Source organism: Lissotriton vulgaris, chromosome 6 (assembly GCF_964263255.1).
Source record: "Lissotriton vulgaris chromosome 6, aLisVul1.2, whole genome shotgun sequence".
Taxonomy (NCBI): domain Eukaryota; kingdom Metazoa; phylum Chordata; class Amphibia; order Caudata; family Salamandridae; genus Lissotriton; species Lissotriton vulgaris.
Genome location: NC_141694.1, coordinates 1489540910 through 1489558111, shown reverse-complemented (window position 1 = coordinate 1489558111; position 17202 = coordinate 1489540910). Strand labels below are relative to the sequence as shown.

The 17202-nt window shown below is 48.1% G+C and overlaps 1 protein-coding gene across 2 annotated transcripts in view; it reads left to right on the top strand.

The window, feature by feature from the left end:
- Positions 1–17202, top strand: part of PSME4 (proteasome activator subunit 4) — a 2155241-nt gene that overhangs the window by 1085270 nt on the left and 1052769 nt on the right. For both annotated transcript variants that reach the window (XM_086927646.1, XM_086927645.1), the window contains one exon: positions 16852–16933. In XM_086927646.1, the coding sequence (XP_086783772.1) occupies positions 16852–16933 (82 nt within the window). The remainder of the gene's footprint in view (positions 1–16851; positions 16934–17202) is intronic.

The following is a 17202-nucleotide window of genomic DNA, read 5'->3' as shown; positions in this document are numbered from 1 at the left end:
TTTCACTTGGTATTCAAGGGGTATATGTGTGGTAAACAGCTGGCTTAACGCGCCCTCTCGAGTCTTTAGCCTTAGACTGCTCGTATCCACGCTACTAGGATAGCTGGTCTATAAGGTTGACTTACAACCAATCATCAATAAGGGTTGCTGGACTGATACATAGTGTTCACTAGAATAGTGAGCACTGCATATCAGGCCACCTTCTCACATTGGTGAGCAGCGGTTGGGATTTGAGCTTGCTGTTGTTTTACCACACGTATCCTAAGAATATCTTGTTGAAAGATCACATAAGTACTGTTAGGTACACATAACTAAAGCTTAGAATACTCTGAGTTCTACTGAACCAGCTGTTGTAGCTCCTCAAGGCTTAGCACACCTTGGCTGCAACTCTTAGCAAGGGATCAGTAGGTAAACACATAGTGTAGGTAGGTGCATCACTTACACCACACTAGAAACAGTATGTCGGACAAAGGAGGAAACACTGAGGTTCCCCTTGTGTCAGTTGACCCTCCACAGGTCATCCCTTCAAGATATACTGCGCTTAGCTTCCATGAGTTACGACAAGTGTGTACCTCTAGGAAGATTAAGCAGGGGTCTAACCCCACAACTGCCTTTCTGATTGGTCTCTTAGAGACTCATGATGCAAGGAGGGCTGGTAACCCAGACCCTTCTAATTCAGATGGCAACATGCCCTCCTTACAGGGTCCCTTTGATGCCCAGGACCATCCTCTTCAGGAAGCAGATGATGCTGATGATGAGGATGATGATTTGGTATCAGGGGATGAGGCAGAAAAGGAACAGGTAGAAGTCAGCAGACTAACCAGGTCCAACTTAAGCAGACATGAGATGGGCACTAGGGGACCCTTGGGGCCACTCTCAGGTCAGCTTAACATTGGGAATGGACGAGATAGATCTCTATCAAGAGGCTCTATCAGATCCCTTCATACCAATGGCTCTCAACGTTCCTCTCAAAGGGGAATGACATCTCCCCAGAGGAGAATGTATGAAGCTAAGGAAAAGGCAGCCAATCTGAGGATTGAAAGGGAAGAACTTGCCCTGGCCAAAGAGAGGCTTGCCTTTGCTAGAGAGCAACAATTGAGTGGGACAGTCCCCACTGGTGGCAGCATTGTACCTAGCAATAGGGAAAGGAGTTTTGATACAAAACACCTTGGTAAGATAGTGCCCCCCTTTAAACAAGGGGATGACATCCACAAATGGATTACTGCTTTGGAGAGGGCCTGCACTGTGCAAGGTGTTCCCCCAAGTCAGTGGGCAGCTATCTTGTGGCTCTCCTTTGAGGGTAAAGGAAGAGACAAGCTCCTCACCACAAGGGTGGAGGATGCTAATGATTACCAAGTCTTGAAAAATGCACTGGTTGATGGGTTTGGCCTAACCACTGAGCAGTACAGGGTGCTGTTCAGGGATACCCAGAAAACTCAGTCTCAAGATTGGGCTGACTTTGTAGATTGTGCCACTAAGGCTTTTGAGGGCTGGTTGCTGGGCAGTAAGGTTACTGATTATAAAGGATTGTACAATTTGATGATGAGAGAGCAAATTTTAAACAATTGTCAGAACCAGTTGTTGCATCAGCATCTTGTTGACTCAGATCTGACCTCTCCCCAAGAATTGGGAAAGAAGGCAGACAGATGGGTTAGAACAAGAGTTAAACAGAACCAGGGCCAGAATCAAGGTGGTCAGAAGAAAGCAGACCAGAAGGGTAAGGATTCGAAAGGGGAACAAAATGACCAGAAGTCTTCGACAGGTCCCCAACAACCCAAAGAGGGTGGGGGTCAGGTTCCCCAAAAGAAGAAAGAAGGCCAATCTAAAAGGTGGTGCCAATACTGCAAAAGTAAAACTCACTGGTTTAGTGAGTGCACCAAGAAAGGAGGAGGGCAGACTCCTGCCACTGCAGCCCCTAAGGCACCTGTGCCCCCTAGTACAGCCAGCAGTGGTAGTGCACCTCCCAAGGGTTTAGTAGGGTTAACCCTGGGTTCTGAGGGGAGTGACAACTTAGTTGGCACCCTCACTCAGGCTGTCCTTGTCAGTACAGGGGATATGGATATGTCCCCTGACATAAGTCCCAATACTTTGGGCAAATACAGACAGACACCTTTTATTAATGGAAAAATGGCTCAGGCCTATAGGGACACTTGTGCCAGTGTCACAATGGTGACACCTAGCTTTGTGGACCCTGGACAGATCATGCCAGGTACAGAATTCCTGGTGACCAATGCAAGCAATGTCACTACCAATCATAGTATGGCAATTGTAGCTTTCTCCTGGGGAGGGGTAACTGGCCAAAAGAAGGTTGTAGTTAGTTCAGACCTCCCAGTGGATTGTTTGTTGGGCAATGATTTGGAGTCATCACAATGGTCAGAAGTGGAGCAGAGGACTCATCTGGAAATGTTAGGTTTGCCAGCACATGTGTTTGCTGTGACTAGGTCACAGGCCAGAAGATGCCCCACTGAACAGGTGCTGGATCCTGGAACAATGGACCAGACACCTTCCAAGAAAAAGAGCAGTAGGGTTAAGGCTGTGCCTTCCCCCTTGCCCCAGGTTGTGGATCAAGTCTCAGAGGAGGCTGACCTGCAGGAATTGAGGGAAACTGAGCCTAGAGAGTTTGAACTTGATCAAGTTGAATTCTTGGGTTCAGGGGGACCCTCAAGGGAAGACCTGGGGAAGGACCAGTTAGGCTGCCCTTCTCTTGAACCCCTCAGACAGCAGGCTGCTGCTGAGGCTGCTGGGAACGCCACAGGTACCCACAAGGTATACTGGGAAGATGGACTCCTGTACACTGAGTCAAGAGACCCCAAGCCTGGCATGACCAGGAGGCTGGTTGTACCCTTGTCTCAGAGAGGTTTCCTACTTACCTTGGCCCATGAGATTCCCTTAGCAGGACACTTAGGCCAGACAAAGACTTGGGACAGGCTTGTCTCACACTTTCACTGGCCTCACATGAATGAGGATACCAAGGAGTTTTGTCGCTCCTGTGTCACTTGCCAAGCCAGTGGTAAGTCAGGTGGCACAACAAAGGCCCCCCTTATACCAATGCCTGTGGTGGGGGTGCCCTTTGAAAGAGTGGGGATTGACATTGTTGGTCCAATGGAACCCCAGACAGCATCAGGGCACAAGTTTATACTGGTGGTAGTGGATCATGCCACCAGGTATCCTGAAGCTATTCCACTTAGGACCACCACAGCACCTGTGGTGGCAAGGGCCCTAGTTGGAGTGTTCTCCAGAGTGGGCTTCCCTAAGGAGGTTGTCTCTGACAGAGGTGCAAACTTCATGTCAAGCTACTTAACTGCTATGTGGAAGGAGTGTGGTGTCAATTACAAATTCACTACACCCTATCACCCACAATGCAATGGGCTTGTTGAAAGGTTCAACAGGACCCTAAAAGGGATGATTCATGGACTACCTGAAACACTCAGGCGTAGATGGGATGTCCTGATGCCCTGCCTTCTGTTTGCTTACAGAGAGGTCCCACAAAAGGGGGTTGGCTACAGCCCTTTTGAACTTTTGTATGGGCACCCTGTGAGAGGCCCCTTGTGTTTGGTGAAGGAAGGATGGGAGAGACCTCTCAAAAAGCCTGCAACCAACATAATGGACTATGTACTTGGTCTCCGCTCCAGGATGGCTGAGTATATGGAGAAGGCATCAGAAAACCTTAAGGCCAGTCAAGAACTTCAAAAAGCTTGGCATGACCAAAAGGCTGTCCTGACTGTTTATCAGCCTGGACAGAAAGTGTGGGTGTTGGAGCCAGTGGCCCCAGCAGCACTCAAAGACAAATGGTCTGGGCCCCACACAATTCTTGAGCAAAAGGGAGAGGTCACCTACCTGGTGGACCTTGGAACTCCCAGGAGTCCCCACAGGGTACTCCATGTCAACAGGCTCAAAGCATATGTCGACAGGAAGGACATGAGCTTGCTCATGGCCATAGATGAGGGACAGGAGGAAGAGAGTGACCCTCTCCCAGACCTGCTCACTCAGAATCCTGATGATGGGTCAGTAGATGGTGTTGTCTTTTGTGGCAGCCTCTCTGAACATCAGCAGAAAGACTGTAAACAGGTTCTTCAGTCTTTCAGACATATGTTCTCTCTGACACCCAGTCAGACCAATTGGTGCACCCATGAGGTTGACACTGGTGACAGCCTGCCAGTCAAGAGTAAAATCTACAGGCAGCCTGATCATGTTAGAGACTGCATAAAAACTGAAGTGCAGAAAATGTTGGAATTGGGAGTCATTGAACCCTCAGATAGCCCTTGGGCTAGTCCAGTAGTTCTAGTGCCAAAGCCTCACACCCAAGATGGTAAGAGAGAGATGAGGTTTTGCGTAGACTACAGGGGTCTCAATGCAGTCACTAAGACTGATGCCCATCCAATACCAAGGGCAGATGAACTTATAGATAGATTGGCTTCTGCCAACTACTTAAGTACATTTGACTTAACAGCTGGGTATTGGCAAATCAGGTTAGCTGAGGATGCCAAGCCCAAAACAGCATTTTCAACCCCTGGTGGGCATTATCAATTTGTGGTAATGCCCTTTGGTCTGAAAAATGCACCTGCCACCTTCCAAAGGTTGGTGAATCAAGTCCTTACTGGGCTGGATGACTTCTGTGCAGCATATCTAGATGATATTGCTGTCTTTAGCTCCACCTGGGAGGATCACCTGGTCCACCTGAGGAAAGTGTTAGAGGCTCTGCAAGCAGCAGGCCTCACTATCAAGGCCACCAAGTGCCAGATAGGGCAGACACAGGTTGTATACCTGGGCCACCTTGTAGGTGGAGGCCAGGTTCAGCCACTGGAGAGCAAAATACAGTCAATCAGGGACTGGGCTCCTCCAACCACCCAGACTCAGGTTCGAGCTTTCTTGGGCCTGACTGGATACTACAGAAAGTTTGTCAGGAACTATGGTTCCATTGTGACACCATTAAATGAACTGACAAGTAAGAAAATGCCAAAAAAGGTTCAGTGGACAGCAGGCTGTCAAAAAGCATTCGATGACCTAAAGCAGGCCATGTGCACAGCACCTATCCTTAAGAGTCCAGACTACTCCAAACCATTCATTGTCCAAACAGATGCTTCTGAGTTGGGTGTGGGAGCTGTTCTTTCTCAACTGAATTTTGATGGTCAGGATCAGCCCATTGCTTTTATAAGCAGAAGGCTGACCCCCAGAGAGAAGAATTGGTCAGCTATTGAGAGGGAGGCCTTTGCTGTGGTTTGGGCCCTGAAGAAGCTGAGGCCATACTTGTTTGGCACTCACTTCAAGATTCAGACCGACCATAAGCCCCTCTTGTGGCTAAATCAGATGAAGGGTGAAAACCCCAAACTGCTTAGGTGGTCCATTTCCCTACAGGGGATGGACTTTACAGTGGAACATAGGCCTGGTACTGATCATGGCAATGCCGATGGGCTCTCCAGATATTTCCACTTAGAACAAGAAGACTCACCTGGTCAAGGTTAGCTTATTGTCCCAAAGTTTGGGGGGGGGTCATGTAGGAGAGTAGGGTCTGCAATCCTATGATCACCCAGATTTTTTGCTTTTGTTTCACTGGTTTACGACTTTCTCTGGCTGTGGGCCTGCCAATCAGACCCACAGCCTGGCTGTTCTCTTTCTAAATTACCTCATGTACCCTAGGTGCATCTACCAATTGGTACTGGGCCACCTTATCAGACCCTGTAACTCAGGGCATAGGTGTACCCAGGGCTGCCAGGGGCTGCAGCACGTATTGTGCCACCCCTGGCTGGCCTCCTAAATTTGACACAACTGGCTGCATGACAGCTGGGGCAAAGTCGTGTAATCACCCTTTGCTGTAGGTGTAGTATACCTATACCTAACCCTAAAATGGACACACAGATTCCTATCAGTCACTCCTATGGCAGGCCTTGACAATCCTGAAGGCAGAGTGCTTGGAACCGTGTGAGATGGTGCTCTGGCATGAGCTGAGCCTGTCTGCAGCTTGCGGAATCAAGTCCTAATAGCTGTTCCATGATATCGCATACCATATACTCTTAAGTGCATTATAATCCTCGCGGTTAAATGCTATCTTTGGTATTGCTTTATCAAAACATGTCGAGTAAGGTGTCATACGAATTGGAATACTAACCCCTCGCCAATTCTGGCGACGGGGTTAGCATTCCACCCTTCTAGAGGGACACGACATGTATGTAACTGTGAACCCCGGTTAAAGTTAACTGAAGCCTCAGCTCCACAAAATGGATGCTGCCACCACAGACACGAGTCTGACCCCCTGCAGCTGGGAGTCCTTCCAGTGAGGGGAGCCTGGACAAAGGGTTTCCTGTCAGGGGCGGTGCTAGCACCGTCCCAGACATGGTTTTGTGTATCCTGGGTAGGCAGGGCTTTTCAGGAAGGTGACTGCTGAGTGGCACCCCGGTGCTCACTACGCATAGGCCAGTCAGAACCAGTTCCAGGGGCACACCAGCCCCTGGCCTGGGGAAGTCCGGCAGGGGAGAGGGGTGTAACCACCCCCCTCCTGGTCCCACCCATAGGCAGGACCTAGTCACCGGGTCAGCCCCCTTTTTTAGTATAAAGATGGGAGCGGGCCCCCTGTTAAAATTAGATCATCTTTGGAATCAAGATACCACTTTCTTCGAAAGGACTTCACGATTTCTTCTTCAAGATTCTCCCTTGTGGCTAAGGAGTAGTCACCCTGCATCAAGCGGGCACCATCCTAAAGAACACTGCGGTCTGCTGCAAGTCCTTCTTCACGAATCCGACGACCCAGCTCGACGAGACCCGGCTTCCCTGGCACCTCTGACCTCTACTCACCTCTACAGCCAAGCTGAGAACCGTGAGTGCGACGAGACCTCAAGGGACCGACGATCGCCAAGACTGCACGACATCTTTACTGCAAGCCCACCGTGTCCTCCACTGGTGAGTGCTTTGGGGTCCGAGAAGCCCCGACCCTGCGCAGCTCCAGCACCCAAGATCAGCCCCCCTGCATCTCCACGATCGGCGTGGGGCCCTTCTGCTGTTTGCTGTGCACCGCGTTGTGTGGCTACTAGCCGGCTGGCTTGTGGCCTTCTGAACGACGCCCAACGACTTCACGACTGCTGGTCTGGTTGCTCCAGGCTGGCCCTTGCTTCCTTGTTCAAGAGAGGCACCCCGGACCCTCCTGGTCCACTCCAGACGCCATTTTAGGTCCACCGCGTGGGCTTGAATTTGCCAAGGCTTTGTTGCCCAATCCTGGGTCCAGCGACGCCGACAGCTTCTATCTTCGTGGGACAGCTCGATCCTCCATCCTGGTCGCCGACAACGCCTCCTGGTCCGTGAGATCTTCGAGTCAAGCGTCACCCACTCACCTAGTCGAGGTGGCTACCATCCGGTGCCCTCCTGGTGCCCACTGACTACTGGCTAGTAGTCTCGAACTTGGTCCCCTCTGCTTTCAGGTGTCATCTATCTTCAAGATCCAGGCTTGGATCCGACTGAACTTTCTTCACTGGTCACCGGCCAGCATCTTTTCTTCCGGCTCCTGGTCCGTCTACGAGGATTCCCGACGTCTTTTCAGACCTATGCAGCTGCAGCCCCTGGGCTAGGTAACTTCGGCATTTCGGTGCCCCAGCATAGCCTCACTATCCAAGGGTCAGAATCTACTTTCGTTTTCTCCCTACCAGGTCGGGCTCGCCCGAGAACACTAACTTTCTAATTCCTAGCTACCATAGACTTTTGTCCCGCATCTCGCGTGAGAGTGCACACACTGCACCCGAGTCCCCTAGGCCTCCTAGACATAATCTAACGATTCCCTAGTCAAGTCCTAGCGATTCCAAAAGCTATTAGTACTGTACTTACCTGCTAGGAATTTCGCAATCCACTTTCAGAGTATATGGTTTTCCGTGCCCCTCGGGCATTTGTATATACTGTGCTAACTTAAGTATTTTTGTAAGAGTTTTGGTTTGTGCTTAGTACCCTGTCCTCATAAAGAGTACAGGGCTGTTGTGATCTTTAAATAAATAACTGTTTATTTTCATAACACTTGTGTGGTGTCCTTTCACTTGGTATTCAAGGGGTATATGTGTGGTAAACAGCTGGCTTAACGCGCCCTCTCGAGTCTTTAGCCTTAGACTGCTCGTATCCACGCTACTAGGATAGCTGGTCTATAAGGTTGACTTACAACCAATCATCAATAAGGGTTGCTGGACTGATACATAGTGTTCACTAGAATAGTGAGCACTGCATATCAGGCCACCTTCTCACACAAGGTACTAGCTATGAGACTGTCCCATTTAATGAAGAAGATTATACTCCCAGATCAAGCTGAATTTGTCTCCAGCAGAGCCACGAATCATAATCTGCGCACACTCTTTTCATTAATACAAACCGTCACGCCAGACTTCCCAGCTGCTGGAGTGTCCCTAGACGCCTCTAAGGCGTTCGATTCGGTTGAGTGAATCTACCTATTCGGAGTGCTGCGGAGAATGGGCTTTCCCAAATTGTTTATCTCATGGGTACAGCTCCTTTATACACAACCCACTGCTAGAGTATTAATAAATGGTCGACTATCCGCCCCATTAATATAACGCGAGGGACCAGACAGGGATGCCCGTTATTCCCCTTGTTGTTCGATACAGCGATTGAACTGCTAGCATGTTGGATACGCCAACTACATCATCGGAGTGCGTTCAAGTGCTTTCAGCGACAAATCGCAATTTCATTATATGCTGACAATTTGACGCTATTTGTCGTTGACCCGCAGCAGAATCTGAATACGCTGCTCCGGGAATTTTTGGTATTTGGTAGACTGTCAGGGGTGCAAATTATCTGGGGTAAGTCACAATTTATTCCGCTCACTCCCGCAGTTGTGGAGTTTCCCTTGGACTATCCTATCGAATGGTGTCAGGATGATCATCGCTATTTAGGGATCCAAGTCTCAAGAGATAGGGACGAAACAATTAGGCTCAACAATGGAAAGGCGATTACTAAACTGGCCACAAGTGTTACGCGATGGATATCGTTGCCGCTGTCCATGGCTGGCAGAGCTTCACTTATTAAGATGGTAGTCCTTCCGCATTTTTTGTATCTCTTCCTCAATATCCCGTACCACCCGAGTGCTTTCTTTTTTAAAACACTACGTACTGAATTGATCCGATTATTCTGGGGTTTTAAACAACCGCGGCTTAGCTGGTCGATACTTACACAGCCTTATGATAAAGGCGGTTTTGATATTCCCGACTTTGAAGGGTACTACTTGTGCTCTCAGGCTCATTACGCCTATCGATGGCTGGCACCTACACCATTCATGCCGCAAATAGCCGTAGAAGACTGGGTTGCGCACCCCCTCCGCCTAAATGGCCTAATTCATGGCTCTATTGCAGACATCGAGACACCGCCTACAACTGTGACATGCACAATAGATGCTTGGCGGGGAATAGCGAAGATGTTCCAACTACAACTGTTATACTCGGCACGCCTGCCTTTGACATATCATCCGAAAATGGTGCTATTGCAGAAAAAGGGGTTCCGAACCATGTGCCAACGCCTTAAGGTTATTACTTTGGGGGAGCTGTTCTTGGAGGGGCAGTTTCGTTCTAGGGATTCATTCTTTAAAGATGTCCATCCCACGCCCTGGATATCTTTTACTACGTACGACTGAGGCTGGGGATGCAAGATGTCCTACCGAATTTTCCTCAGGAGCCTGAGAACTTCTCCCCGTTACACAACATGTTGGGGCTACGGGAGGGAAAGCATTTGGTATTCAGACTATATGGGGCTATCAGAAACAAGGGGTGGAGGGTTCGGCTTGAATGCGATGGAGTGAGAATATGGGGCAGGAGATTTCTGGCCCTCAGTGGAAATGCTGCTGTGGGATTACGGCGAACATAGCCGCTAGCTGTCGACTCAAGATCATTCATTAAAAGTTCTTGCACCAGATGTATTACACCCCAGCCAAAAAATATAAATTTAAATTGTCTGATACTGACAGATGCAAAAGAGAGGGTTCTGGGTTTCTCCATCTGGCATGGGAATGCCCCACAGTTTGGGAATACTGGACACAAGTGCATGCGGCCCTCGAGGCCATGATCGGGATCGCAATAGACAGAGACCCACTACTAATACTATTAGATTACACCATGCCTATCCCCAAACAAGATAGACCATTTGTGGATATTGTTTTGTTATTAGCCAAGTGCCGATTGGCATGTCGATGGGGAAGGGGCAGGGCTTCGTAGTTTAAGGACTGGTTAAGTGATGTTATACACTGTCAGGAACAAAATGTCATCTATGCTGAAACGCAACCGATGGCTTGTAGGCCTCGAGATATCTGGGGGCCACTGAAGATCTACCTTCTCTGTACTGCAGACTCGGATTCGGAGGACAGGCCTCACACTCGTGCATTGACGGTCGGGGAGGGAGAGGGTGAGGTATCTCATGTTACGATGTAGATTTGATGGATTGCATCATAATTCATGTAGGTATGCTACTTATGCAACTGTGTTTTTGTATAATGCGGAGGTGTAGCGGACCTGCCCGTTAGCCCTATGTGAGGTGACAATGTGGATCTCTTAGTTCATGTGCGAGTTCGCAGCCCCTCTGCTTAGGATCTATTCCTTCTATAATGTCCTGCCATTGTTATATACGATACGATGCTTGATTGCCCTGATCGACTTGTATTTATGGAGAGTAATGCTAATGATGCATATCCGGATTTTGCGTGATATTGTACACAACCTGTTTTTTTCTTGCCCTTAATAGAAATGTTAAGAATGATTTTGCATTTGTGTCAGTACCACTGTCTTTCTCATCCTGCAAAATGATATAAATAAAGTTTACAAAAAAAAAAGTATGTTAATCAATACGATGTCTCCAAAGCATAGTAGCCATGCAAACCAATATGATCAAACCATCACCCCGTCCTGGGGTTTGAAAATAGCTGTGTGGCGGAGAGGCTAGCGCGCTGTCCGCCGAGTTCTGCGTGTTCCGTGTCTTTTACATGCAACAAAATTCCTGGGATTCCGTGGGAGTATCAAATATTTTGGACTTGCCGCCGAAGTCAACCTTCAATCTCGCTGGATATAGCATTCCGTATTAGAGACCCAGGTTACGGAGTGTGGCCTTCACACCCTGAAATGTTCGTCTAGCCTCCTGGACCATTGGAGTAAAGTCAGGGTTGAAGGACAGTTTCGATCCCTGCCACTCAATTACTCTACGTTCTCTCGCCAGTCTAAACGCTGTGTCGTGGTCTCGGAAGTTCAGGAGTCTTGCAATGATGAGTCTCGGGTGGAGGCCTGGATTCGGTCTGGGGCCAAGGGACCGATGTGCTCTTTCAACAACAAAGCCCGGCTTGAAGGCTTCTCTGCCAAACAGGTCCGTAAGTATCTTCTCCACGAAGAGGTCCATCCGGCCCGTGGACGTCGTCTCCGGGACCCCCATTATGCGAACATTGTTGCATCGCCCATGCGCTTCTAAGTCCTCGTTCTTGATTGCGACTTCTTTTAGTAGGTGTTCCGTTCGTTCCTGCCTCTTCAAAGATTGGGCAGTCCCATCTTCCAGGTCCAACACACGTGCTTCCACCACATCCAGTCTGAGGTCGTGGTCCAGGACTTTGGCGCCCAAGGACGCAATAGTTTGATCCAGGGAGTCAAAACGGGAGTCTAGCGCTGTGAAACCCGCCCTCATCTCGAGCAGTAGTGATGCAACCGAGGTCTCAGGAGGTTCTGGCGCCCCACCAGCAGGTGCCCTCTCTGTCATCTCAGGGGGGGAATGCCGCCGTTCCGTCAGCCGTCTTTCCGAACTGTAGGGTGCTCTGCTTAGGGTCCCTGCGACCCATATTTTCGAGGTGGCGCTATGTATAGAGAGGGCTCAAACAGTCCAGCGAGCACCAGGTGGAGCGTGTAGGAATTACGCCAGCTATGCACGACACAAGTGGCTCAGGGTCACAGTGGCTGAAGGCAACAGTTTGTGCATGCAGATTTAAGCAATGGCCCCCAACAGCAGCGGAGTTTAAAAGGACTGCAGATGCAATTTTTCAGGCGTCTGGGCAAGTGGAGCAGATTCCCAACAGGGCTGGGTCGCCTAGATGTGCCACGTAGAAGGTGGCGAGCAGGCAACGCAGGGAATATTCAAATCCCCTTCAGCGCGCTTCAGGCGTCGTGCTATGCGTTGCGGTATTGTGGCTCTGCAGGAGGACCCCCAAGGGCGTGCAGTGATGTCTGTATGCGGGGCAGCAGGCGGGCTCTCCAACCCCCCTCCGCTGGCCCGCGCGTCACTCCAGGCCGGCGACCCAGCCCCAACACCTCCGGCGTGTGGGCCCTGTCCCCACTGCTCTGGGTGCAAGCACTCTGTTCCTACGGGGACTGGGCCGCCAACCACAGCGGAGACCGCGGGCGCTGGCAACCGGGAGGGAGGGGGGAAACCCAGCGCGCCGCCCGACTCACCCGAGGCCTCTCCAGCGCAGCTCCCGGTCTCAGGCCGTATTCGCTGGGCTCTGCAATGTACATGCCTGTCCAGGCGCGCAATGTAGCAGCGCCGGCAGGCCCGGCTCCACGTCTCTAGATGCTGCACCGGTTCAGGGTGGAGCTGGAGCATCGCCGATGATCCTGCCGGGTCAGAGCAGCCTCTGCTGTCTGCGCCGCTGGAGGTGGTATAGGCTACCTCGCTGTGTGCGGGGATAATCGTCACTGGGCCAGGCAGATGTGAAAAGCCTCTCTAGCTGGCGGCCATCTTCGCCGCCCGGTTGGCCACGCCCTTTGTAATTACCTACTTGATGCGTTCTCCCTTTCAGCCCGTACACAAGAAATACTGTTTTCCTTTAAAACAGTATTTCTTGTTGCCATTACATCGGCAAGGAGGGTAAGTGAGCTTCAAGCTCTGAGTTCGAAACCACCGTTCTTGACCATTCATGCTGAAAGGATGGTACTCAGGACCAGGGCTGCTTTTCTGCCTAAGGTGGTAACTCCCTTCCATCTGGGGCAGTCCATTACCCTTCCTACCTTCTATCCTCCCCCTCACCCTTCCAAGGAGAAGGAGCTGCTTCACCGCCTGGACTCTAAGAGGGCGGTGAGTTTTTACCTCAATAGGACTAAAGACTATCGTGTGGATGACCAGCTCTTCGTGGGCTTCATTGGTTGCTGGAAAGGCAGAGCGGTGCACGAGCGCACACTTTCCAGGTGGATTATCTTGTGCATCAAGATCTGTTACTCTTTGGCTGGTAAGGAACCTCCAGAGGGTATTAGAGCTTACTCTACCAGAGCAAAGTCTTCTACTTCTGCCTTGTCTAGAGATGTTCCTTTGAGGACATTTGTAGATCGGCAACTTGGGCCTCCCTCCCCACTTTCGCAAAGCATTATTGCTTAGATTCTGAAGTGAGAAGGTGAGGAATCCACTGGCAGATGTATCCATCAGAAGAACAAGTTACTTACCTCCGGTAACGCTTTTTCTGGTGGATACAGTATCTGCCTGTGGATTCCTCACTGACCCACCCACCTCCCCTTTGTCCACCCTTGTATACTTTCAATAGTGACAATGTTATAATGTCTATCTGTTACTTTCAAAGGAAGTGTATTGTTCTATTTGCTTTCCTGCATTGTTTTCACACTATGTGTATTGGTTTCAATACTGTGTACTGTGTATACTATATATTTGTTGTTGGTCCGCCCGTATGCCTCGAAGGCTCGGAAAAAAAGGGCGGAACTGACGCCATCACGCCGACGAGCATCTCTTATGGCTCCGGTGAGCCATGCTATTGTGACGTCGTCCTCGTCGGCGTGGAGAGCTACGAAAAAATTCCGAATGCTGCTGACGCAGGGGATATTCACAAGGTGAGGAATCCACAAGCAGATACTGTATCCACCAGAAAAAGCGTTACTGAAGGTAAGTAACTTGTTCTTTGCAACTGCAGAGAGCATACAGTGTCACAACATTTGCACATCGGAGTTCCCAAGGCAGTCTTAATAGATGTTTTTCACCTGCATTGGTTGCTTTTTCACCGCTCTCTCTCATGCCCAGAGTACTGAAAAAAAGTCTAGAAAGACCAGGCCCGGTCATCCTAGGGTCTCCGGACTTGGCAAGGAGATTGTGATACACAGAACCTCTAGCCATGAGTAGCTGTCCTTCATTTCGACTGCCCCTAAGAGAGGACCTCCTGTTGCAGCAACAGAGATTGAGTGGTGACAGTTGATGGCTTCCCAAAGTAGTTGGTGTAATCTTTGCAGGCATGCGTCCTTCCTCCAAAACTTGTTTATGCAGGGTGCTGGGATAAGTTTGTGGTGCAGCGTTCCTCTCATCATAACTAACCCAATTATTTATCTGCACTTGCAGCCTTTCTACGTTTACCAGATCAACTACCTCTCTTCAAATCACCTGTTGTGAATCCTTTCTTGAATGGTTGGATCCACATGTTCCCACCAGTCCCATTTATATTGCCACAATGGGATGTGAATTTAGTCTTGATTTATCTAATGTGCTTACCTTTCGAGCCTGTGCACAGTTGTTTTTGGTGGTTGCTTGGTCTCAAAAGTGTGTTCCTCATTGCCATGACATCGGCAAGGCGAATGAGTGAACCTCAGATCTTACCAGCGGGGCTTCCTTTCTGAACATGTTTGTCCTTCGCACAAAGGCAGCATTGCTTCTCAGGGTAGTTACGCCTTTTCATGAAGAAGAATTCATCTCTTTGTCATCCTTTTGTTCACCACCTCATGTCTCAAAGGGGGAAGAGAAACTACATTGCCTTAATCCTAAAAGGGCTCTAAATTGTTATATCAAGAGAACCAGGGAATTATGAACAGCTGTTATAGATGATTTGTCTTCTGTATTTAGATCTGCTTTGAGCTAGCCAAGAAGCAGCCTCCAGTAGACTTATGTGCTCATTCTTCTAGAGAAAAGGCTACTACCGCAGTGCTAGTGTGTGGTGGGCCATTTTGTACATCTGTTACATGGGGGTTCCTCCACACGTTCGCTCAGCACTACAGCCTGAATAGACCATGTCTGGCAGGACAGATGTCTCACCTGTTTGTTCCTACAGGATTTCCTGGTCTGAGCCAGTCGACAGACCCACCGTCTGAAGGGTACTGCTTTGGCATGTATTCTAAAGTGAGGACTTAGCGGAGAACAAGTTACTTACCTTGGTAATGCCATTTCTGGTAGAGATTCTATGTAACTGCAGATTCCTCACCTACCCTTACCATTCTGTACGATGGACTTACACAAGACATATCGAACAAGATGCCAGTATTTCAGTTCTGCACATTGTCTATTACTGGTTTGTAAGGCTAAATTTCTTTTATCACTACTGTACAAAAATAAACTGATGCTAGGGAAGCAGGTGGCATCGATTTGCAGACCTATTAAGCAGAGCAAACACCAACACATTCTGCACATCGGTGTTTGCCCCACGGTGATAGCTGTTTTTTAGAATCAGGTGGTACCCCCTGTACCCCTTCCTCCGTCCCCACTTTTCCCATGGGCATCTTGCCTACTGCAGAGCAGGTGGCGCAGTGCCAGTCTGCATTACCAACATGGCACAAAATGCACATACCGGTAGCGTGTATATATACTGTTTCCCACATCACATCCATGTGGGGCGGAGTGGCACGAGGTTGAACAACACTGCACAACGGCACCTATTAGCACGTGAGGGAATTGCTAAGCAAAAGTTTTTGAATCCAGTCTGACGCCTGGGTATATTCAAAGGGTGAGGAATCTGCTATCAGAGTCTCTACCAGAAAAGGAGTTATTGAAGGTAAGTAACTTGTTCTTAGTTACTTCTCAGTCGGTTGTGGTTTATGTTTCATAACTCAATAAAGTCATTGAAATAAAAAAATAAAAATTATTTCCATGTCTTTCTTTGTTTGACAAACATTGTTATGGACTTGTAGGGAAGTGGTTTAGAGCTCACTTGGCGCTACTCAGGGATGTGTCCGCCTGTTTATTTTGGCCTCTCAGAATTCTTTCTCTAAATGCTACTAATTTGACTGGTTAGAATAAAATCCGAATTTGTGAGTGCTAGATTGTAGAGCTTTCTTCAGATGGATTATAACAATTTGACCTCAACCCACCACTTTGATGCTGAAATAACTTTTGGAATGGATAACAAAAGGAATACACTGGAACAAGAATTGATAAAAAAGAATAACTTGCCTGCCTTCTATAACATTCTTAATGATGCATATATAGGTTTTTGCAGATTCCTTCCACCTCTTCTTGTTGAGAAAGGCAATTAGTTATTACGTTTGTTTTGTATGATTTAGATTTACTTGGCTCTGCCACATTCTATCTTGAACCTCTGCCATTCACCAACAAATGGCAGAACTAAGGTCACTAGCTTTTGTGGCTTCAGATATTGGACCTGTTACTTCACTATGAAAGTACATGCATAACATGGCGTCACAAAGCACTTCCTAGTGCTTTCGAGCAGTTATTGCTACAATATAAAATTAGAATCCAGTCTAACCTCAGAAGAGATTCATAAAAAAAATCTACTGAAATCTATGTATCTATCAAAAAGAAGGATACCAAAACTAAGTAATTTATCTTTTATTCTATGAACTATTTATTGTCTCCCTAAATTATGTAAGCTCTTACAGTGCTCCTCACCTAGAATATATTATAACCCACATCTGTCACAGAATTCACTTATCCCACAACATTTTTGCCCACAACTTTGACTATTTGAAATTCCTATTCACCAACTTTCTTACTCAAGCAGGGACATATTTTCTTTTTTATTAATTCTAACTTTATTTCCCTTTCTCTGCCTATTACGTCCCATCATTTAATGTGAGAGATGTTATGAAATCATTTTGCAAATGTTCCTGCTAGGAATTGTTCTAGGTTGTCAAATGAGGACATGGTTGTATTAGTTACTGAAGGATAAACGTTCAATTTGTTGTCTTCTAGATGGCTATTGCTGCTGTTGCTGGAATCCTAAAGCAGCTCAAGAGGCCTCATAAAAAAGTATCCATCTGTCCCTACAAAGTCAGTAAGTGAAAATACATAATTTTAATGTTCTCATTGTGACATTCCTAGTTATCTTGAATGCTGTCATTTGCATAGTTTAACTCATTGAACCTTTGCTTCTTTCCGTTAAGTTGTGACATTTGAGAACTTTTCATTAATGGCAACCCTTTAATTTTTTATTTTTTTTATTTTAAGAGTTTTTTATAGCCGGAACTAGACCCGAAGATATCGGGTATCAGAGCGATTTACATAGCACCAGCTTCATTACATGAGGACACATTAATTTTTTGT